Genomic DNA, 25,409 nt, shown 5'->3' with positions numbered 1-25,409 from the left:
ATATGAAGAATATATACCTTCTCGAGTATTTACATGTCAAATTAACCTATTTACCATACAACCCTTTAGAAATACACGATTGTTTGGGGTTTTTTTTTATATAGAGACCAAACAAACGTGCAATGTAGTAACTCAATATGGCATTGTTGTGAAACCAACCTGCAGAGCTAGCTGTGTCTTTGTATTGCCTGGGTAGATTCCACTGAACTTTTTGCAACTGTGCTTGATCTGAGGGCCCCGTTTCATAAAGAATTACAACTGTTGTAAGTTTGCCATTAATGGCAGCTACCATGGTAACCTTGATTTTGATTGGCTGCTGAGCCCTGTTGCCATGGTAGCTGCCATAATGGCAAAGTTACAACAGTTGCAACTCTTTTTGAAACAGGGCCCAGATCATCTCAACTATAGATATCCAGGGCCCGTTTTACAAAGAGTTATGATTGATCCAATCAATCATAACTCTATGGAAATCCATCAGTGTCATAATTTTTTTCTACAATTGTGCACTTTTCGTGCGGGATTGATATGAATCCAATGACCGGGGTAATAATATGCTGTAACGCGCTTTGACCCATTATGGGAAAAGCGCTTTATAAAAATTGGCTATTATTATTATTACAGGATATTTGCACAATAGCCTTTGTAAACAAAGAGAAGCACAGAGCATCTTTAAGAAAACAATAAAAGCATGAATATACATCAAAGCTAGAACATATTTTGAACAAGCATGCATAATACATGTTGACGTTGCTGGCCATCCATAGTTGCGATTGATCGGATCAATCGCAACTCTGTAAGACGGGGCCCTGCTGATCAATTCAAACTATGGAAAGTTAGTTTAAATATGCATTGAAGACTGTTAAGTTGTTGGGCCTTTCATAGGTGAGATTAATCTGATCATTCACATATTTTTATAAGACAGGGCCAAGAAATACCACAGCTTACATCTTGGTCTTCACACTGACCCTCCATCGCCAAAACGTCAACCAATTGCACTCTTATTTATCCACGCATATCGCAATACTGCTGATGCTCAGTAATGTCTTCGAACTAGTACACAACCTTGATCCCTCATATATTTAATCTTGATAAATATTCATTTTAAGGAAGTTGCTTTACTTGTCCTGGTAGGCTACTAAGGGGGCGTGTTTCTGGACGTTGTCACCCTTGGCAACCAGGATCCGGTCGATGACGCCGTCCTTTGGTGCTCGGATCACATACTGAAGGAAGAAAAAAAAAACAAATGAAAGAACAGGCAGAAAATAGTTGAATTTCATGTTTAACTTTAGATACATGTACAATGGAACAGTATACCATCTTCCCAAGAAACGATAGATCAGTAATACAAATTACCAGCGGACTCCCAATTAAAACTTGATTCTTATTCTAGAGTCAAATAACTTCACATCAGTTTTTTGTTAATCCATCCAGTATTTTTTCATTTTCAATCTGAAAGCAATTTGAATGTGCAAGCTGTGACCTTTGACCTACAGACTCTGAATTGTGATCTATCTACACATCGAATACATTTATTTTTATCCCACATTATCGAGGACAAGTTATTGCATGGAAACCAATTCAGGGGACAAACTGAAAGATAAATGGATAGATGATAGGACAAGAGCAATGCTCAATGCCCCCCCCCCCCAAAAAAAAAAATAATAATTAATTGAAAGGACATGACCTTTATTATCATTTATTTCAGTCAGCATTTTCCCTCTTACTCAGGTTCACCTAATCTCATGCAATGACACTCCCACCTTTGACTTCTTTCTGTCTTAAAGGACAAGTCCACCCCAAACATAAGTTGATTTGAATAGAGAAAAATCAAACAAGTATATCGCTGAAAATTTCATCAAAATCGGATCAACATTTTTCTGGGGTGGACTTGACCTTTAAGCATCCTCATTCAGACCAACCTAACCACATTCCTTCTTCACATGTTTTTTTTTCAAATGGCTGTCTTCTGAAGTTTGTTTATAAAAGGACAAGGTCTAATTCTGTGCTAAAATATGGTAAGTCAAATATTATAACATTTTGTTTACTCTGGATGTTTCTCAACTATACTGTGCTCATTCCTCATGTTTTAACTCTGCATGCTGAATTATTTTTGGGGGGAAAATAATAATTGTTTCCATGTTACTTTCTTTAATTCAAGATTACATATTGTTCCACTGATGATTATTATTATTATTATTATTATATAGATGTTATCCAAGAACTATTGCCTTTTCTTAGATTATCTAATTTGAAGTTAGGGGGAAAAATGATTATTTACAATTATTGAATTAAATTGTACGAATGTGCAAGATTGCAACATCAGCACGCAATGGGTTAATGATGAAGAAAACTATTTACGTTATCATTCCATGACAGTACAGAATGATTTGAGTGTCTAATGAGCTGACAAATTGAACTAGCAGTCCTGCACTGTAGGGATTTATGTCACAATTGGCTATCCATAGTTCAACAACAAATTTAGACTAGATTTTACATTAACCCGACGTTCCGAATACAGGCCAAAGAGCATTTAAACTGACCTCCATCTTCATCGACTCCAAGGCCAGGAGAGGCTGTCCTTTCTCGACCTGATCACCCGGGTTCACGTAGACGTGGGTGATATCACCGGGCATAGGGGCAAGGTCACCGTGACCTTGAGAGCCAGACGCCTGCATGAAGTCTGGGACTGGTTTGGTTACCTCAACACCTCCGATCTATGAGAGGGGGAAAAAGAGAGGGAGAGAGAGAGACATGAGTGATATTATGGGGCATAGGGGCAAGGTCACCGTGACCTTGAGAGCCGACTCCTGCACAAGGAAGTCAGGGACTGGTTTGGTTACCTAAGCACCTCTAATCTAAGAGAAAGGGAGGAAAAAAAAGGGAGTGGAGAGAGAAAGGGAGAAAGAGAGAAAAAAGAAGAGGGAAAAAGGAGAGGAAAAATAGAGAAAGACATAGGGAAAGAAGGAGAATGACTGCCTAGTAAGTGACCATTTCATTGCTGTATGAGAGCACATAAGATGAATAAGACTTACTTTTAGTAAACAAAACAATTATTTAAAAAAGAACAAATATTAGCAATCAAACTTGAGTTTCTAATTTTCAAGAGAGGTTTAGCAAACTTACATCCTCTGGTGAAAAGAGGTGAATACTATCTTCATGCATGATGACAGTGGATGTAGTCTTCTGACCGTCCACTGTACTGGTCATCTGAAGGGCGTTACCCTGGCCGGTCAGTGTTCCTTGGACATTATAGGAGGCATCTCCAACCTACAGGGTGGGGAAAGAGAACATATTCAAAACGCCTCAAAATAATGCAATAATCTTAATTTTGTTTACTGTGCCAAGATCAAAGAGTTGAAAAACTTATCTTTTTTTCATTTTGGCATTTTTATACCCGATCTTAGTAAAGCATGATGAAAGACATTCACGATCAAAATTTGGTGGAAAATTTTCCATGGGGGGCCCCCAAGAATGAGGTGTACATCTACTTAGCCCCTTTAAAAGCAGTGTAGACTGGCCTGGAACCAAGCCAAATTTCACTGATTTAAATGGGGCCTATACAAATAAGTCACACTGCTAAAGAGGACTATATAATACTGGTGGATATTTCATAACATTGTTAGTTACATGCATGACTGGTTACCTTTCTGTTACTAACACAACACCTAATAAAATGTCGGTCCTAAAGTTGTGTGTAACATTACGAAAAGTTTTATGAAACATCAACTTGTGTCATCAATGCTTATTCTCATCTCCAGCCCTTCTCCTATCCTCCCCTCATTCTCTTCGTTCCATCTTTACATCCATCCAGCTTCTCAGAGTATCAAGAGCGAAGTTGGCTCAATCGGTAAAGCATCTGCCTGTCGAACCAAAGATCGTGGGTTCGAGTCCAACCCGGGCGGATGACTGAAGCCAGTGCGTTGTATGTAAACGTCTCTCCCCTGTTACAGTGGAAAACACTCCATCCCTCGGATAGGGCGTTAAATATGGAGGCCCCGTGTAGAGGAAGAGTCACAAGGAACCCACTGCACTATTGGTATAAGACTACACTCCCCAATTAGTTATATCAGGAGAGACCTGCGAGTCATAGTGATTCAGTTCACTTTTTACCTCCCAGGCACAGGTGATGCCAAACAAGAATAATCCATCCTCCCCCACCCCCTCTCACTTATTCATCCATAACACCCTCTACTCCCTGTCACAACGGAACCAAGTATTGATATTTTCATATTCATACGAGATCGTTGCTTCTGATGTTCAGATGCGAACCCAGTGTCTTTACAAATTTCTAGTGATCCTTTCTTGAGGCAAGCAGGCCTGTGAGTGGGGTTTCAAAAAAATAGCGGAAAAATCTGAAAATTTACCTTACTATTTACTATCGCCAAGCTGCTGCATTTGCCCATCACGATTCACGGTGTATTCTAGACCAAAAGCTTCAGTCTCTGTATTTTGGTTGTTCCGCTGAACTGCGTTGGCTCACTCACCAATACATAGACTGAAGAGCTTGGAGGCCCGTACGTACAGACAACGTATTTTAGCAGTAACGTTAGATCTAACAGTGGAAACCCGATTTTCCGATCATTTTTTTGTACATAAAATGTCACATTATGAAAAAGAAATCACATCCATATTTACAAAAAAATGTTTGAAATTCAGAAATATCGTACCTTAGACCGCAGTTACCGCTAATTCCTTTGAAATAATGAACGAAACATCGTCATCTTCGATCCTTTCGTTGGTCATCGTAAGTTGCCATCTTGGAAGACGTCATCATCCTTACAGACGTATTTACCAGTCGCAAAATATCGCCATTTGAGCTGCTGCTTTGCGCTTGTATGCCAACAACGGCAACGGTGCACGGTGTGTGAATACGCAGCAGTTTCATAGAGTTACATATAGTAAAAATTCGAAACTTCGCGAAGGCAAAATACAAAGCCCCGTATTCACAACACACACATTCTACCCACATTCTGCTCGCTTCCATTTACCTAGACTCGTTTTCCAGCTGTTTTTGGATAAAATAGTGAAATTTTGACTTGGAAAAAAAGAACACATGAAAAAAGCAGAAATTGAAATCGGTCTTAAAAATGAAAATAGCGGATTTCCGCTAAATAGCGGAGATTTCACAGGCCTGGGTAAGTTACGCCCACCAAATTTTCATAGGTGTGGATATAGCTCCCAAGAAAGGTTCACCGGTCGTTTGTAAAGTTGCTCATAACTACCAAACGGCTTTGTGAAACACCCATCCATTCTTTGAAAAAATTCAGATAAGTGCAATTTTATGTTGTTCAGTTCCATCTCCCTCCTCACCTTAACCGAGTAACCTTGATCAGAATGGTATGTGACGGTCGCTTCTAAATCCGTCTCTCCAGACTTCAACTTCACTCGCCTAAGCATTTCATCATTCAACCTTAGGCCATTGCCCTGACTGTAAGGTGAAAATGGATCTGCAAAAAAATAAAAGAACAAAAAAAAATGTCAAGTCCACATCAAAATAGGATTTGATCGATGTGCATCTATCTGTATCATAGATGAAGTTAATAGCGATGGTGACATGGGGAACATAACATAAATCTTAACAGCAAGTGCACAAATTATATTGAATACCACAGACAGATCTAGGGGAGAGGGGTCTCCCCCCCCCCCCCCCCTCACTCATTTATAAGGGGTCAATTTTATTTTTGCTAATTTCTCATCTATGGTGGTGACCTTTCACTTCTTATTTTGTTACTTACCCCATAACCCCCTCTCCCCCCCCCCCGTGAAGATTACCAACACAGATAAGCACATGTGGGACAGTTCATCATTATTACCTAGCTTTACAAAAAGACCCGGCACCTATCCGGAATGCCATGCCTACTTTGTCTATTTCTTTACAATTACACATTTTTACCAAAATCATCATTTATTATTCATAAATACAAATACTTGGGTGGTCATTTCCTTGCATGCCGTTCAAATTCACTTTTAGATTGCTACCACAACTGGCATTCGTATTCCTTTAACGCCCATATTCAATGAGTTAACAAACTCTGTCTCACCGCTACTGTCGAGACCTTCCACACTGCTACACCTCTGCTCGTAGAGTACCAGAGCTAAGACGGCCCTGCACAGTGTCTGGTCGTTGAGGGCGCCCCGCTCTGGAAACAGTTCCTTCTCAAACTGAGGAATGAAGTCGGTGTGGACGTGACCTTGGCCAAACTCCGGATGCTTGGCAAGGTCATCAAGGAATCTGATATTGGTCTTTAGTCCAACAATCTAAATCAGGGATCAAGGAATAGAAGATTTGCAATTGTTTCACTCATTTCATTACTAAAGCACTTATTCGATTATTAAATGAAATCAAAATCTTTTCCTAATTTAAATACTGGAATTCTTTTGTGGGGGTACAGGCTTTCGCTCATGTTGGCCCTGTACTCTGGATAAATTTCTCTCTCTCTTCCTTCCTTTTTTTTGCGCCTTACGCACTCTACAGAATGGATTTGGTGTTCTACAAATCCTGTTTATTATTATTATTATTAATACCAAAGCCAAATATATTCGGGCCACAGCCAACTGTTTAGCTTGGGGCAAAATATTTAATTTGAAGAAGTAAGTCTTGCATAATCTGGTCTGAAAAGTTGCTTTGACTTGGGGAATATTCAACATATGGAAGGTCAATTTATGCAAGTTTACCCGCAAATGTCTTATCAAACTTACCTCCCATCTTATCACCAAAGAACATTTCTATCTAATTAATCGAATATTGACAAATTCTTTCAATGAGAAATGGACCTGCCTATTCCAGAAGCAAACAGGTGTGTGTTTTATAAAGCTGTTCATAAGTTACGAGCGGCTTTACTTGCGACCGAATGGTGATCTTTTCTTGTGCTATATGATACACACCAGATTTCCAATGGCATTGACTTAGTTTCTAAGAAAGGGTCACCAGTCATTCATAAAGTCGCTAGTAACTTACAAACAGGTGGGTTTTTCATAAAGCTGTTCTTATCCTAACAAGAGTGACTTTAAGAACGACTGGTGATCCTTTCTTGTGGTAAATGGTATACACCGAAATGTTTATTGGCGATGGCTTAGAGCAAAAGAAAGGATCGCTACTCGTTCTTCATAAGGGCAGCTATGCACAGAGGGTAGGCACTGGAGCACCCGTCTACATAGCTGCAGTACTTTAGTACCTGACTGCCGAAATCTTGAAACTCGCCGGTAATGCTGCTCGTGACAACAAGAAGTTTAGTTTGCTATAAACTTACATGTAAGAACAGCTTTAGGAAACGGCCCCCAGGTTAATTTGGATGGAAGACATACCTGGTAGTCATGAAGACACTTCCTGAGTTTATCTAGAGCACTCTTTCTATCATGTGACCACACTACAAGTTTAGCAATCATTGGATCATAGTAGGGGGTCACGTCATCACCTGAAAACAGAGAATACGAAAAAATAACACACTGTTATAAATATGAAACGATTATCTACTATTATCAAGAAAGACTTGTGAGAAGAAAAAAAAAGCATTGTTTGCAATACAAATTGTTGTCATGTTATTTAGGGAGGATATCATAGAAAAAGTCCCAATGCCAACGATCACACTACAAATCATTCTCATCTTATTTAAGAAATATGTTATAAAAAGAAGGCTGACTGCAAATGATTTCTAAATATAAAGGCAAGTTTCATATTAATGTTGTTGAACGGACAGACAGCAAAATTGTCAGAATATGGCATGAAACCCCCCAGTTTAACACAACCAAAGATTTGAACCAACTTCACACCTTGTCTTACACCAGTCTCAATCCTTATCGACTCATCGGCGTCTGGGGTTGCCAGGTGAATGAGGGGACCAGCTCCTGGGAGGAATCCATTATCGGGATCCTCCGCGTAGATCCGAGCTTCAAAGGAGTGTCCGTGAAGACGGAGGTCATCCTGGGTAATTGGTAACGTCTCGCCAGCAGCAACCTGAACAAGATAAAAGAATAAGCCAGTAGTACTGTCAGTGATTGTCACTGACAATTGTTGCAAGCTACCAAAATCCTTGCAGCTGATTGGCTCAAAACAAATTATGCAGTAAAAATCACTGAGAAGATGCTTCACAAAAGGCTTTTAAGATGTGTTGTTTCAAGACACTCTACTAAGGGGGTGTTGCAAGAAAATATTTGCAATCAATCGCAAATATTCGGTTGCAACTTTACAATTGATTGATCACTTTTAACTGTAGCAAATCAGATTACAGCCCTTGTTTCAAGAAGCAGAATAGCGATCAATCACAAATTCATAATTAATTGCATCGCATATGCTTGATTTCGGGAACAAAAATAGACTTGCAATTGATCGTAGGTTTCTTGCAATGCCCCATTAGTCTCAATGAAAGGAGCATTTTATGACACAAATAGTGTCCTTTCACTGACAACTGTTATAAGCTACTGAAATCCTTGCATCTGATTGACTGAGAGCAAATTAGTTGATGAAATTCATTGACAAAACTTTTCATGAAACACTCCCCTAGGAAGCATTTCCATGGGGAGAATTTCCCAAAACTAAAATGGTCAGTAATTTTCACTGACAATCGTTATAAGCTACATGTACAATAATCCTTGTATTTGATTGGCAACAAAGGAATTTGTCAGAGAAATTCACTAACAAGATGCTTCTTAAAACACTCCTTACAAGCTGCCTTTTGATAAGATCAGCTTTTGGGTAACCATCTCTGATAACACAAACAGACATAAGAGACATAAAGACAGACATACAGTCTTATATAGACAAAGATAATGGGGATGGCTAAAGACAGAGACTTAGAGAATTAATCTGTTTTTACCTTGAGTAACCATGCAAATTCACTAGATCAGTTTTGGTAATCATATCTGATAATACACACAGACATGCAAAACTTGAGGGACAGATGGACAGACAGACAGTTATGCAGACAAACATAGGAAGGAGGGTGCTACAGGCAGATTAAAACAGATTGAATCCATAGTCTTACTTTGAGTTGCAATTCTACTAAACTCGATCAGTTTCAGTTACAATCTGTAACTTCACATACAGACACAACAGACAATTTCGCGAGCTCCGCATGGCATCTGGTCGGGCTAACAGACACCCCGGAGGGGGCACTCACATATATTGGTGGTACGGGGACGTGCCGCTTTGATGACCCCCTTTTTCAGACCCAATTTTCAGTTCTCTAGATACTCCGAATGACAAAACTACTTTCAGAAGCCGCCCAGCCCCGCTCGCAAGACCCCCGTTACAAGACATCTCAGTTCTCCAGCCCTACCAAAATTGTCCAGCGCGAGCACCGCATGCGATAGACGCACGTACCTCTTTGCAACTCCTTACATAATACTAGTAGCCGCTCTATGCATGGCGAGTGCATGCACAGCGCTATGGTGCAACGTATTTGCAGTGCTGTTCCGTAGACCGTTTTCACACCGCTCGGTATATATTTAGTTCCCAAGACCCCGTATTTTACCCTTTTAGTCAGTTCCTTAGACCCCCATTTCAGAGTTTCGTGAGGCACGCCCCCATCAAAAAATAATTTGAGTGCCCCCCCCCCCCCCCCCCCCCCGGACAGACACACAGACATACAGATGAAATGAGGGTAAAGAAAGAGACTAAAACAGATTGAATCTATTCTTGCCTTTAGTTGCCACTCAACTAGATCTGTTTTGGTAACCATCTCTGTAACAGGGTGTTCGACCTGAAGTCTTGTGTTCATCTCCATGAAGTAAAAGTTCTGCTGTGCATCCATGATGAATTCTACGGTACCTGTGAAGAGAAAATAAAAAAGCTTAGAAATAATACCATTCATTATCAAGAAAGAAAAAGAAGGAACAGAAGGGGAAAATGAAGATGAAGGAAATGGTCTATTTTGTTGGGAAAAAAATGTAATATCACAATTTCTTGCTGATGGTGTTTTTTTTTTATTACAGATAATCTGCATCAAATGAAAAATAGCCATGGAACGAAAATCATTTTGTAATTCTTAGGGCAAGGCTAGTTTGGTCATAGAGTGCTTCAATTGCTCCAATGCCATTAAGAAAAAAACAACTAAAGGGGCATCAAAAGTCACCTTATTCAATATGGGGGGATATGTTATGGCTGGGACCCAAAAATGAGTAGAATCCCCCCCCCAAAAAAAAAAAATAAGTAGAAGTGGTTCCTGTAGAATTGACCTACATGTAGAACCTTGAATAATCAGACTTTTCTAGCCAAAAAGTGACTGACCTGGTGGGTGTTTCATAAAGCTATTCGTAAGATACGAATGACTTAATTTACGCACGACTGGTGATCCCTTCTTGTGCTATGTGATATCCCTATGTAAATTGAGATATGATCTGAGAAAATGTTCCAGTCGTGCGTAAAGTCATTCGTAAGTTTACGAACAGCTTTATGAAACACCCACCTGCTCCTACATAGTTGACAGCCCTTGCAGCTTGTACAGCAGCTTCTCCTATTCTCTTTCTTACTTCTTCTGATAGATGAGGCTAAAAAAAGAAGAGAAAACCAAAACATTGAAACTCATTTTTAATGTGCAGGATTTCTATTCATGACAAGGGTTGATGGGTGGTGTCACAAGAATGATTACGACTCTGCATCTCTGACTCTTTCCTTCTATTGCCTTTTTCATCCCCCTTCTCTCCCTCTCTTCTTCTTTCTCTCCTAAACCATCACCCTCCCCTTCTCACTCACTCTCTCTCTCTCCCCCCCCCCCCCTCTATTTAAAGGTCAAGTCCACCTCAGAAAAATGTTGATTTGAATCAAAGAGAAAAATCAGACAAGCACAATGCTGAAAATCTCATCAATATCGGATGTAAAATAAGTTATGACATTTCAAAGTTTCGCTTATTTTCAACAAAATGGTTATATGAACGAGCCAGTTACATCCAAATGAGAGAGTCGATGATGTCACCATGGATGTCACTCACTCACTATTTCTTTTGTTTTTCATTGTTTGAATTATACAATACTTCAAGTTTTACGAATTTGACGATTAGAACCTCCTTGCCTGAAGCACAAAATGTTAAAATAATGGAATTCCACGTGTTCAGGGAGGAATGAAACTTCATTTCACATGACAATGACGAGAAAATAACAATATTTCATATTTCATATAATAAAATACAAAAGAAATAGTGAGTGAGTGATGTCATCAACTCTCTCATTTGGATGTAACTGGCTTGTTCATATAACTATTTTGTTGAAAATAAGCCAAACTTTAAAATGCCATAACTTTCTTATTTTACATCCGATTTTGATAAAATTTTCAGTGTTATGCTTGTTGAATTTTTCTCTTTTTATTCAAATGAAGTTTTTGTTGGGGTGGACTTGTCCTTTAATCTGCATTCTTTTCCAAACCATCTTTTCTGGCACCCCCTACCTCTCTCTCTTACGCTCTCCCTCAGTCCCCTCCCTCTTGCTTACCGCTGGTGCTTCTTCAATAATCTTTTGATGTCTTCTCTGCACACTGCAATCTCTTTCAAACAGGTACACATAGTTTCCATGCTTGTCCCCAAATACCTGAACTTCAACATGCCTGTTTAATCAAAATGAGGCAAAACACATTTTTGTCAAACATTATTTACACTAGAATTAATCATTTATTTCAAAGGGATATTTCTGTTGATCTGGGGTATTCAAATGAACTGGGGTTAATCCTATTACGAGGGGGGGGGGCCTACAATTACCCTATGATGCACTTTCCAAAGTCAGTTGGTAAGGTACTGTTTCTTCCTTGGTGAGGCCCTAGGCCAGATACCCCTCTCTGGTTGCTAGCATTCATGCTTGATAGCAGTAAAATGGACAAAAATAAATCCTCATTATTTTCTTTTGATCTTGTTTCAAATAAGATGAAAATATACAGTAAAAAATAAATTTAATATTAGGGCAATTCCATAAAATAACCTTTTAGTACATCCGACCCCCAGGTGAGGTAAATGGGTACCGGTAGGAAGTTATTCCTCAAGAAGCTGTGTGCGCTATGATGTAGCTCAGCCGGGTAATATAGGAGCGCCTTAAGCACCTAACAAGGGGGATATATGCGCAATATAAATACCCTATATTATTATTATTTTTCTAAGGTTTTACACCACTTCATAAACGGACCCAATCATGGTCCTTTGATAGCATTACAGACTGTCAAAAGAACAAGAAATCAGAGACAGAGAATTTCATGAAGTCCCACATGTAGGGGGTCGGACGTACATATTTTATGGAATTGCCCAACAGTCAAAGGTCAAATATTTCTCTATACCTTGGGGTCTCAACAAACTTTTCAACGAGCATGATGTCATCATCAAAAGATTTCTTGGCCTCTCGCATAGCTGATTCTAAGGCCTCATCAAAATCTGCTTCTGTTTTCACAATACGCATACCCTATACAGAAAAAAACATTCAAGAATATGATATGGATAAAAGGATAAAATTAAAAAAGCATGATGCCAAAAATATCATTAAATTTGGATGTACATGTAAAATAAGACAGTTATGACATTTCAGAGTTTTAATAATTTCGTAAATAGCTATATGCACAACACAGATGATACATGGATGCAAATGAGAGAGAGCCAATTATGTCAGCTTTTTTTTACATGATATTGTTATCATTGTAACCTATTGAGATTCAATAAAGAGGATCCTTAATGTCAAATCTGCAAAATCTGAAATATATGATATAACAAAAAACAAATGAAACAGTCTAACTGTGACATTATCATTCATCTCACTAGCATATTATCTGTGTGGTCCAAATCACTGTTCTTTTTTTTATTCATTCATTTAACATCCCATTTTATAGAATTTTCATTATCAATAATCATAATAATAACATGAATTATAATACTTGGGTCTATATAGCACATTTCCCAGGAATACAAATTATTTTGGAGGCAAATTTAAGAGTTATTTTTATTTTTTTTCTCTTTTATTCAAATCAACCTTTCCGGATGGCACATTTCTCCTAAGATATCAGGTTTGAAAAATGTATTGACTGACCTTTCCTCCACCACCTCTGACAGCCTTCAGCATGACGGGATATCCTATACGCTCCGCCTCCTGCCTCAATCTCTCTTTTGATTGGTCCTCACCATGGTAACCCTCAATGATTGGCACGCCAGCTGCTGACATGATGTGCTTGGATGTGCTAACATTTGGAAATGAAATCATTCAATTGATTAAATGAAATCAATATCCCAATATTCATGTGCTCTTAGCGAATTCGATGTACGGACTTCTGTTAGCATATAACATCTTACAATGAAAGCATCATGAAAGACTCCCCTGTAATCAGTGGCGTTGAGGGGGCGTAAAAGGAAAATCTAAAAATTCACAAGTGAGCGATGCAAGTCGGCAAAAAATTCAGTTTTTATTAACTGAAAATTTGATTCTCTGATAAATTTTGACCTAAATATTCAACAAATATTAATAGGTTTCCATCTTTTTCCCTTTTTCTTTTTTTCTCCTTCTTTTGCTTTCTTGGTTGTGGGACCTTTTTTGAGGGGGACGGGGGGTCAGAGCCCCCTAATCCATACACCAATGCCTATAATCAATCAGTGAAACCTACGCCTTACCTCTTGATGCCCATATCCCTGATCGCTGATGACGGCGGTCCAACAAAGATAACACCCTCCTTGTCGCAGAGGTCAGCAAACTCTGTATTCTCTGAGAGGAAACCATACCCAGGATGGATGGCCTGAAAAGTCAAGAGCAAGGGGAATCACTTTTTTATTCTTCTTCTGATTAAGATGATGATGTAGATGATGATGATTCTGATGATGACGATGATGGTGATGATGATGACGATGATGATGATGTAGATGATGATATGATGTAGATGATGATGATGATGATGATGATGATGATGGATGATGATGATGACGATGATAATGATTATGACGATGACGATGCTGATGATGAAGATGATGATGACGATGATGACGATGATGATGACAATGATGATAATGTAGATGATGACGATGATGATGTAGATGATGATGACAATGATGTAGATGATGATGATGGTGATGAAGATGACGATAATGATGGTGATGATGATGGTGATGACGATGACGATAATGACGATGATGATGAAGATGATGATTAAGATGATAATGATGATGATGATGATGATAATGATGATGATGATGATGATAATGATGATGATGATGGTGATGATGATAGTGATGATGATGGTGATGATGATGATGATGATGATGGATGATTGACCAATTTCCTTCTTAAAAACATTTTTAAGTAATCAAACTTTCCTGACACAATATGACATCACATACACGTATTTCAGGCCTCTGAAAAGCAAAAGTGTATTTTCACCACCCACTCTGTTGAATTTTAAAAGCTAATTCCTCACTTGTCATAATTCATAGCTGGCAGGGTTTCCATCTGTCAATATCACTTTTAGCACTGATAATAATAATAACGTTTTATTTACCCAGGGTAGCCACTTCAATCATAAAACTGCTCTTCCAGTGGGCCCTGCTTAACATAATATGTTAGCATTACCCTTCTCCAATCTAAATGCTGAGCGCCTAGCAAGAAGGCAGAAGGTCTATGGTATGACTCGGCCAAGGATCGAACCCACAAACTCCTGTTCATGAGGCGGACGCTCTACCACTGAGCCATCATGCCCGGTGGGTCTGATTTGGGTCTTTAAAAAAATAATTGGTGATTTCACAAAATACAAACAAAGAATAAAGTGCCATCATAATGACAAAAAGACAATACTGTACAAACCTAAAATGAGATGGAAACCCCAAAGTGGTATGAATTAATGTGAACGGTGGGTACATTCCAATTTGAGAAGAATCAGTACTGGTATGCGAGAATACAGAGAAATTCATACGCCAAACAAAACAACAACTGACCTGAGCACCCGATGCCTTTGCCACTTCTATGATCTTCTGTTTGTTGAGGTAGCTGAGCTGAGAAGCAGCTGGTCCTATGTGATAGGCTTCATCAGCCTACATGTAACAGTCAAAGATACAAGAGGGATGATGAATTATCATGGAAATAGGATCGACACTACATGTTGTATTAAAACCCTCGGAAGAAAAATCATGGGATTCACGTACAACACAGAATTTCAACAGAAAAATTTAAAGCCCCCCCCCCCAAAAAAAAATTGAATTTCGAAAAGATACAGCAAAAATCATGAAAATGCAAGCAACATACAACAAAAGAAAACCATATATCAGAGGAATTCCTTGCCAATTCAATTTCTTTCAAATGTTTAGCATGCATTCATCAAGCTTTTTTCTGCATACTGAATTTCATGAATGTAAGCAACTTTGTATATTTATATATTACATTTTCACTATTATCATGATTCAGAAATATCACTGCAGAACACAGATTTATATATACTGTAGATGTTTAAAAAAAAATGACAGGATGTTGCAAGAAATTGTTTTTTTTTTTTAATTGATTATGGATAAAATTTTCACAAACAGTCAATTAGAAAGATTTGTAATCAATTGTACAATATATAATTGATTATCAGCCCAAGGCTAACTCAGAATCAAGAATCAATTGCAAGTCTTGTAATGCAATCAAATACAAAATAAAGTTGCGCAAATATGAAACTGTGATTAACTGAAATGCCAACAAGGGCCTGTCAAAATCCTTCAAAAATTTGAACCGTAATATCAGTGAAACACATCCTTACCATGGCAACGTGCATGGAGTTTCTGTCTGCATCGCTGTAGACTGCGACTGTTTTAACACCGAGCTTCCTCGCTGTGCGGATAACACGGCAGGCAATCTCACCTCTGTTTGCGATCAAAACCTTGCTGATGGATGCTGTAGAAACTGAAATTGATACAGGGGAGGGATTCACTAATAAATGTAGCTGAAATTAATCTAAATTGCTGTCAAATTGATTATTTGGTTGGTCTATGGCTATCAAGAATGAATTGACTATAGTGGTTACTGACTCGCCCTCAGATTTGTGAGGATTTAACCTACATGTATATGGGTTCAAGATAGCACATTAAACCAATAGATATACATTCACATTATAGGAGACACCTTTGCAATTTATCTTTATATTGAATATTTAGCAATAATATACGGATGGTGATTATCAACACACAAAAAAATGAAAATTTATTTTTAAATAGACCAGGTGTCAAGCATGGAATGCGCTATCAATTAAATCTTTTTTACCCGATCTGGATAAACATCCTGCTTGCCATCCTAACTTCCTGGTAAGTTCCGCAAATTTTCTGAAAGAACAATAGAAAAAAATCATGTCAATAATGGGTATAATAATAACAAAAATAATATAGGGTATGTTACAGCTATTCCTGAAACCCTACTTTGTTTAGCTCTTAAAAAAATCATTGAGTCTATAACACCATAGCATCATAGGACAAAATGTGATAAAATTACATTGCCCAGAATGAAACTTGAAGCCAGGGGCCGATTGCACGAAAGGGTCTTTGCAAGGACCATCTTTCGTGTCGCCCATCTTTTATGATGCGCCATGTAAAACGCATTTTAAATAAATCATCTGCAAACATATTTCATTCGTCCATTAAAATAAACAAATTATTTGTTTATAAAATGATGTGATGAAATTGTATAAAATTTAATTTAAAAGCAAGCTAACGAATCTTATTCTTTATCATAAATTTCAGAAACACCCCGCTTATAGCGTATCATAAAATATGGGCGACACGAAAGACGGTCCTTGGAAAGACCCTTTCGTGCAATCGACCCCAGAACTCTGGCTATCCTGACCCATCCTCTACATTTACCAACACCTGCTCAAATCCAAATCAGGGCAATGTAGTTTTCTCACAATCCTTTTCTCTGATCAATTTCATCCTCATGTTTAAAAAAAAAATTCTAAAAAATCAATAATATAAAAAACAAAACACAGAAGTTTCCAATGATGAAATAAACACTGTTTTTTCATAATGAGTACATTTGGTAATGATAACACTTTAATCCTTCTCTTAATAAAGTTCCTATTTACCTATGAAAAAATATTTTTTTAATTCCTATCATACATGTAAGTTTTTAAAATGAAATTTGTTCATGATTAAATTCAGGTTACATTAAAGTATCATGCTAGAAATTCATGAAAAAACAGTCAAATGAACTACCGATATACATATTGCAATCTATAGATTAATATCATATAATTTGCCAACAAGAAAGTTTGGGTCATGATTGTTACATCAAGGCACATTAGTGACGGTCCCAAATACTGTAATTTACAACCTGTATTAAAAACCTCTCAGCAATTATTTGATTGATGTGCATGATATGAAATTAGTGTTTGATTTGTATCTTATCAATAATATTCAAGATTTGTATTGTTATTGATGGGGTGAACTTTGATGTTTGCTCTTAATATGACCAAGATATTGGTTAAATTAATTACTAATTAGTATCTACAAGACATGGGTGGCATGCAGCTGTTGCAAGCCAATGGGAGTGATGGAATCAATCAGGGTTAAATTGTTAATCTTAACAATTTCTACATATGTGTAGGTACATGTAGTCTCGCTACTTTTTAAACTGAAGTAGTCTAGTCGTTAGGCCACTAAACTGTGAATTATAAAGGGGTACACACATGTACATGTATGTATATGTGCCATAATTGGGATTTTCTAAGTCCTAATAAGACTAATACGACTATACCCACTGGCCCATTACCATTGGCCATTCTCTACCACCAACAGAGGTCCTCAGAAAAAAGAATGTGCCCCAAAAGCTAAGATTTTGAGTGCTCTGATTAAGAAGAAAACAATCACAATCAAAGTAAAAGACTGATCATGGACAAATGTGTTGATGTGGTTTTGTTCGCTAAATTTTTCAAATGGTCTTTATATTTTGGGAGTGTGTGATATCAAACACATTTCACTAGACACTAGTGCATTGCTGTTTGGCAAGACACGGTTGTTTTATCAAAATAGATCTACACCTATATTTAGAGCCTACATACATGTATGATAACCTTTTAACATGGTAAGGGATTCTAAAGCTAGGCACTCTATGTGCACTCTTTATATCAAACTGTTACAGCAGTCAAAAAGTTGAAATTTCCATAACGGCTGCAATATTAATCACAAATAGCATAAAAATTGCAACTGCTGGCAGTTTCATAGTTCTTTCTCATTTTCCTACAATGATATTTATAGATCTTAGAAATTAACGCACAGCAACCATCATTAATTTGAATGAGAAATAAAGTGTTTAGCATTAGGACCCTTTTTACATCCAATCCAAAATCAAGGTTTTCAGAAAAGGTTGGACTTTGAGTTAGCGAGTATTAATCTATTTTCTGCTTGGCCAAATGATTTTTAGAATATTTCAAACCATAAACTGCAATTAGACAAGCTCTCAAAATATCCAATTTGCCATAGCATTGATCATTTCAGGAGGTACACGTAGTTTTACCTTGGATAACATTCACCTGGTTTCAAACATTCTTCTCTTTCAAAAGAGAAATCTACCCCCAACAAAAACATGACTTGAATAAAAAGAGGAAAATCATACAAGCTTTAAAAATATTGATGAAAATTTCATCAAAAAGGGATGTAACATAAAAAAAGTCATGAAAATTTAAATTTTCAGTTGATTTCACAGAAAATTTTAATTGGATGTCCCAATGAGGGAGTCCATGATGTGACTCACCCACTACCCTTTTTTTGTGAAATATGAATTTCATTTTTTCCTTAATGTGAAATAAGGTTTGACTCCTCCTTGAATATGTGGAATTGCCACTTTTGCAACCTATTGTGATTCAATCAAGATTCCTCCCTATTGTAAAATCTGCAAAATTGAAAATGTAAAATTCATGTCAATGCTCTCATTTGCTAAAGACTGTTTTGTGGAAAATTAAGTCATCTTTTAAAAAATATGACATCCAATTGTGACGAAATTTTCAGCATTGCGCTTGTTTGATATTTTTCTATTTATTCAAATATAAGTGTTGGAGCAGGCTTGCCCTTGGCTTTAACCTTAAAGTTTATGTACTTCATATTTTTTTATGGCAGTGTAGCTCACTGTTGATCTCTGATCGTCTGCATAGATATAGGAGGATCAGAGCATGAGTGCAATCTTACCAAAATTTGTCAGGATCATGGCTTCAAAATCAATCAAATTCTTATTTTATTACTCTGTAATGAAAACAAGTCAAGTTGACTACGATCTAGATCTACATCACCAGTGACATCAGTTATTTCCTAACATTTATCCAAACAAGTCAAAACCATCATGTAATGGTCATTTTTTTTTTCTCTCTCTCTCTCTTCCCTACTTATTTCTTTCTTCTCTTTGTTTTCTGTTCCCTTCTCCTCTCTATTATTTTTATATTTCATTTCCTTTAGCTTCAGTTGTTTGGCTTTAGCTTTCCTTTCCTTTCTTCTCCTTTTCTTCCATTCATCATCATTGTTTGTTTCTTCTTTTTTTACTTCAAGATATCCCTGCAATAAAAGGAGGAATGAGATTAGAGTCTACAGCCATGTGACCTGTTGAAAATTGAAATTCTCTTTAGCTCTATGAGACTGTGAAGCTAGAAGTGGGTCGGTGTCGCAGCCGTCCTCATCACGTCACTCTGTCCCTAGAGCATAGGCTAGCAGTGCATCAGCTAGAAGCTATAGCGCTAGGCAGCTAGGAATTAGGAAAGAAAATAAGTGAAAAAATAATTGTTTCTTATTGTTCTTATCCAACATTACAGACGCTACATTGGCGAAAAACAATAAGAAACAAGATGGCAGAGTAAACATCGAGCAAGTTTCCCCCGTCTTTTCATGATATTTTTCTCAAATTTTAATGAATTCTTGTTTAAAAATGAAATCAATATCATAGAAATGTCATAAATGAAGCTGTACTGCTGTATCCCATTTATATGATTTAGCCAAGGAAAGTAGAATCTCGGGGGGGCGAAAGTTTCATATTTGTTTGCGGTACACACACACGAATGGGAGTCAATCCCTGGCTCCGTGGAGAGTAAGCATACATTAGTAAATGATTTGTACTTTCTAGGAGCCTCCTGGCTAGGAACAACCAAATGCAGAACAGAAGAGACTGATCACTGAACTTAATACTATAGTAACACAACTCATAAGTCCCGTTTTGGCCTTATCGTGAAATTTGTCACCGGGCAATTCCACGATAACACCATGACATTTTGGAACACCTATTTACTCATTAAATGTGGAATACCAACAAACTATTTATCTTTTGAAAAAAATTGGATTATGTATCTATGACTCTAATAACAAGTAACCTACAACAACAACAAAAATCTTTAACTTCATGCTAATTAATGAATTATGCATAATTAATTACAACTGTAACACCGTGACTCAAAATGGACATGCATTTTCTCGTACTTGATTCATTTCATAAACTCTGTGAAGTTACTGAACATTTTAAAAAGAGATATTGTTGTTGAGATACACTAGAGACTTGACAGTAATAACCAAGTAGTTTATAGAAAAATAATCAATAAACATGACAGTGATGATACATATTATAAACAAATGCACTGTAACACCGTGACTGTAACAACGTGACTTCTGAACTGCATGTACAAAACGTATGTAGAATTTTCACATCATTCTTCCTTAACCTATAGTAATCTAAAAGGTATCATTGAGCAATCTTTTATCAATAAAATTTATGTCATACATCAGAGTACATGTAATTAATGAGGATGAAAAATCTAGTTAAAAATTTCACTAACAAAAACAACAAAAAATAAAACTATATACACTGTAACACTGACGGTTCTTGTAGGCCCCCATGTTTCATTCATAAGATACGGGAAAAGTTTTATTTAAAAAAGTTATGAATTCTCTCTAATGCAGAAAAACTTTAATGTAAATAATATGCAGATTAATTGAAATACAATTTTACAAGAAGACAAAGAAAAAAAGCTTAACTCTTAACATGCCACGCACACTACTAACCCAATGCGACAGTGCTAATCCGATGCTAATCCCCTGTGCCAGCCACAAAACCCCCCTGTGCCACATTGATTTTGGGATCGCGAACCGTATTCACTCATTTCAATAGTCATGATTACAATTGCTCATAAGTCTCTAACGATTAGTTTATCCACAAAATATTGTGTAGTAAAGTTGTAGGAAATTTCATACCCCTTATAATGGTGTCCTCATTGTATAGATTGGTTACTATATTTACCGCTAAAATATGAGTTGTAATCAAGTAGTTCCATTTAGTGGAGTGTTTTATATGGATTAAAAAACCTAGGTCTCTTCCCTCTCAGAGGCGGAGCCATATCTTGTAAAAAATGTAGAAATTCTCGAAAAAGTCGAATGTAAACCGCGTAAGTTGATCTGTCAAAAAGCAGAGTTCACATTGCACGCAATAGTGCTAATTACGGCGTGCATGCGATGCGCAATACAATGCAAAACGGCGTAACAATGATTGTAATTCCGAATGTGCGCAGTCATGCACGAAGCAGGCAAGGGTAGGAAACAATGCAAGCACAAAGCAATCAATAGTAGGCGTGCGAGCATGAGTGTGGCATGTTATAGTTGGATATGTAGCGTGCACGAAGCACTCAATGAGTTAATAGAAACACTCGGCAAACTGATATACTTTTAATTGCAAATTTATGGTAATTGTGCATGTACATGTACATGTACGTATACAAAGATGAGTTGCGCCCATAACAATAACAGGAAGAAAAATTAACACACAGCATCTACAGACTTGCATGTAGATATTTGCTCAATTTTCAAGATGTTATAGAAATTTTGCAACTCATAAATGTAAATAATAAAAAAATGTACATGATTAGGCTACATATAAACATTAAAAGACAACCATTAAAAGGCATACTGATTGAGAATTTTGAACAAACAATTCAATCCACAATTTTGTGCTTGGATCCAGATACATACATTCATATTTAAATACTGCTCTTTAAATACTGCTTTGTTGTCATGCTTGATTTATTTTTTTTTTCTTCATGTGCAATTTATCCAAAGCTTAAAATGGTGTGTGTATTATTGATGGTACTCAAGATCTGCAGATAATACAAAGATCTTATACATGTATGCATTATGTTATAAAAGCTTTCTTTTGTAATTTTTAAACAGCAGCATTAAAACAGTCTCAAAATCAAATTGTGTAACTTCTTTTTTTCATCTTTAAGGTTGTAAGATTTCTTGAAGTCCTTTTTAGTTTGCTTCCTGGATTGGCATTGCAAAGTGGTACCGCTCTCTGTTATCCATAACAGGTGCTGGCAACTTTCTCACTATTTGTTTTTTTTCAACCCAACCATACTTGTCAGTGACATCCTTTGCAACAAAAAGAGTACCCCTTTCATCACTCTTATGATAGTGTATGACATGAAATTCACGCCCGGGGGGGCCACTTACACTGACGAGTGGATACCATGCGTGACCAAAAAAACACGTAAAAAGGATGTCCTTTTCACGATAGGGTGTCAAAAACACAAAAATAATGAAAAAAAGGGTATCTATTTCGCTAGGAAAATTACGTGTTAAGGGTTGAATTTGCGGGGATGATAAAACAAAATATTTTTTTATAAAGGATGTCCTTTTTGCCCCAACACTACGTGTTTAGAGTCCTATTTGCGCGAGGTGTAGAAGGTGGGGTCGCACTAAACCAAATATAAGGTAAAGCCCCGGGGTAAAGCCGACGACCGAAGGACCCGTAACATAAAACATTCCCGTACTTGTTTAGGGGTTCATTTCAGGGAATATTTGCCGTTTTGTTTCCAATACTCGTTAAGGGTAGGATTTCACAAGCCAATACTTGTTAAGGGGTGCATTTTCAGAATATGGAAATTAAGTGTTTAGGGTGCTTTTTGAGACCCCATGGTCGCGCAGGGTATCCAATCGTGAATGGAAGTGGCCCCCCCGGGAATTCACGGTCTTGGATATCAATCACTTGTGCCACATATTTGAGCGATTTCTGCAGAGCACCTTCATACTGCACCAAGATGCAGTCTCCAATCTTGATTGCATCCTAAGATGGTGGTGCATCAGTCATTCTTGTCGTTGATGTATCCAAACCTGCAATGAAAGCATGGGTTTCATCTTCTTGTGGTTCTTTGTTTATACCTTTCCTGGAAACAGCCAAGCCTCCATCCCAACTGACAGAAATCAGCTGGTCACTTCAACAAACATCATTTGGCAGGAACCTACTATGCTTTCTGTGCAATAGCAATGTAGGTCACGGTGTTATAGTCACGGTGTTACAGTTATTGTAACACCGTGACATGATTTAAGTAACTTTTAATTAATTAACAAACTGACTAAATAACTTGTAAGTACTTGTATATGATAGTAATGATTTGGGCACTAAAAGATTTTAATATTGTTTGTGTAGTTTTCATAAAATTTAAAAAACATCAGTTTTTACTGTAACACCGTGACATTATTTATCATGAGAGTTTAAATGTTCGCTGAAGCATAACGCAAAGAAAATTTTGAACTTTGGTGAACCTGTTATGAAATTCAGCCCTAAAACTCAGAAAAACACATTTAGATTTTTATGAATCTTTCAATGGAACACTTGCTACACATATTTAATTTTAATGCATTTTTCACACATTTAAACAAAAATTAATTATGCTAATTTAATTTGCATATTTGGCATCTTAAGGACCAAATTTTTCGTTATCATGGACAGAATTGAAAAATTCAGTCTTTTAGCTTTAATATGATACCAAACTTGTTCAGGTTTGACCATTTTTAAAATTTGATGGTCATGTCCACTTTATCATGGAATTGCCCCACCTCTCTTCTTGTGCATGTGCGCTTGTTGTGTACAAAGTCAATGGGAGTGGAAAGAAGTCACCACTGTTCACTTGTTCACTGCTAACACCCTGCCTGTGGGGAATCTACAGGTAGGACTATGGTATGCCAATTCTGTACATAGCACACACTTTGAAAAATCACTAAAATATCACTTTTGTGACCAAAATTACTGATTTCTATACAGTTGCAGTTAGTAACTTGGGAAAAAATTTTGTTTTCACCAGAGCGCTCAAAAACTTGAATTTTGGGCATATTTTTTATGTATGCCCTCTATTGGTGGAAAGTAATATGGCTAGAAAATTTTCATTTTTCAATTTCAATCTCTATATCTAATTAAGAAAAAAATAATTTAAAGAATTGAATTTACATAAGAGCCACTCATTCAATGAACAAGGTTATGATATAACCTTGTTCTCAGCTACATCCCCATGTGTGGCAAAATAATGGTGGCAATGTTTGGCTTAATTTCTCTTTTTGTATGGAACAAATGCTTGATTTTCTTACACTGTCAGTTTTCATTACAGCTATTCATCATATAACTTGGCACTTATGTAAATTTAATTCTTTAAATTATTTTTTTCTTAATTAAAAATAGAGATTGAAATATGAAAATTTTCTTGCCATATTACTTTCCACCAATAGAGGGCGTACACAAAAATATGCCCAAAATTCAAGTTTTTGAGCGCTCTGGTGAATACAAAAATCATTCCCAAGTTACTTAAGAAAAATAAATTGCAACTGTATGGAAATTAGTAATTTTGATCACAAAAGTGATATTTTAATGATTTTTCAAAGTGTGTGTTATGTACAGCATTGGCATACCATACTCCATAGTCCTACCTGTAGATTCCCCACAGGCAGGATGGTTGCAGTGAACAAGTGATAAGAGCCAAGTTATATGATGAATAGCTGTAATGAAAACTGACAATGTAAGAAAATCAAGCATTTGACCCATAATCGCCATATAAAGAGAAATTAAGCCAAACATTGCCACCCTTATTTTGCCACACATGGAGATGTAACTGAGTCAATTACCGGTATACCTTGTCCATTGAATGAGTGCCACCGTTGATGAAATAAAAGGCAGTGAATGGACTGGTGACAAATTCCACGATAATGCCCAGACTTTGAATGATATTATGTTTCTTTTCTTTTTTATTCATTTTTTTTCCTTTTTTAATTAATGTTAGTACTGTCAGTACTAGCATTAATTCAGAACAAGAAAAAAATGAAGAAAAAAAAAGAAAAGAAACATTAATCTCAAGTTGAGGCTCAAGTCAAAGTGACACTGACAGTCAAATATGAACATGATGTGGGTATGTGACAAAAAAAATGAAAATCCTCAAATCTCAATGAATTTGGTATCATTTGAAAGCCCTTCAAAAGACCTTTCAAATGCTACCAAGAACTCAAATTTTCATCAAGAAATGATAAAGGTATTCCAGTTTAAGTCGCGCATATTTATCCAAATTTGTGGTCATTGTCTTAATGTAAAGTCAATGGAGTGCATAACCGATTTTTGTGACCATTTTGAACCCAAGTCTTCAAAGGGCTCTAACTTCTTTGTTTTTGAGCACTTTGAAGTAATTTAGGTATCAATGGAAAGGTGAAAGAAAACTCAA

At 36.9% G+C, this 25,409-nt stretch overlaps 1 protein-coding gene across 1 annotated transcript in view; it reads right to left on the bottom strand.

The window, feature by feature from the left end:
• Nucleotides 1-732: 732 nt before the first annotated feature.
• Nucleotides 733-25,409, bottom strand: part of LOC121429817 (methylcrotonoyl-CoA carboxylase subunit alpha, mitochondrial-like) — a 30,331-nt gene continuing 5,654 nt past the window's right edge. Inside the window, exons 2-17 of the mRNA XM_041627057.1 lie at nucleotides 16,178-16,236; nucleotides 15,678-15,820; nucleotides 14,878-14,973; nucleotides 13,567-13,688; nucleotides 12,992-13,139; nucleotides 12,252-12,373; nucleotides 11,423-11,534; nucleotides 10,404-10,485; nucleotides 9,639-9,766; nucleotides 7,771-7,954; nucleotides 7,306-7,415; nucleotides 6,042-6,258; nucleotides 5,311-5,447; nucleotides 3,124-3,267; nucleotides 2,541-2,714; nucleotides 733-1,220 (exon numbers count right to left, since the gene is read on the bottom strand). Coding sequence (XP_041482991.1) covers nucleotides 1,116-1,220; nucleotides 2,541-2,714; nucleotides 3,124-3,267; nucleotides 5,311-5,447; nucleotides 6,042-6,258; nucleotides 7,306-7,415; nucleotides 7,771-7,954; nucleotides 9,639-9,766; nucleotides 10,404-10,485; nucleotides 11,423-11,534; nucleotides 12,252-12,373; nucleotides 12,992-13,139; nucleotides 13,567-13,688; nucleotides 14,878-14,973; nucleotides 15,678-15,820; nucleotides 16,178-16,236 — 2,083 coding nt within the window. The 3' untranslated portion in view covers nucleotides 733-1,115. The remainder of the gene's footprint in view (nucleotides 1,221-2,540; nucleotides 2,715-3,123; nucleotides 3,268-5,310; nucleotides 5,448-6,041; nucleotides 6,259-7,305; nucleotides 7,416-7,770; nucleotides 7,955-9,638; nucleotides 9,767-10,403; nucleotides 10,486-11,422; nucleotides 11,535-12,251; nucleotides 12,374-12,991; nucleotides 13,140-13,566; nucleotides 13,689-14,877; nucleotides 14,974-15,677; nucleotides 15,821-16,177; nucleotides 16,237-25,409) is intronic.

Source organism: Lytechinus variegatus, chromosome 16 (assembly GCF_018143015.1).
Source record: "Lytechinus variegatus isolate NC3 chromosome 16, Lvar_3.0, whole genome shotgun sequence".
Classification (NCBI taxonomy): Eukaryota; Metazoa; Echinodermata; class Echinoidea; order Temnopleuroida; family Toxopneustidae; genus Lytechinus; species Lytechinus variegatus.
This window is presented reverse-complemented; position numbering and strand designations above follow the sequence as displayed.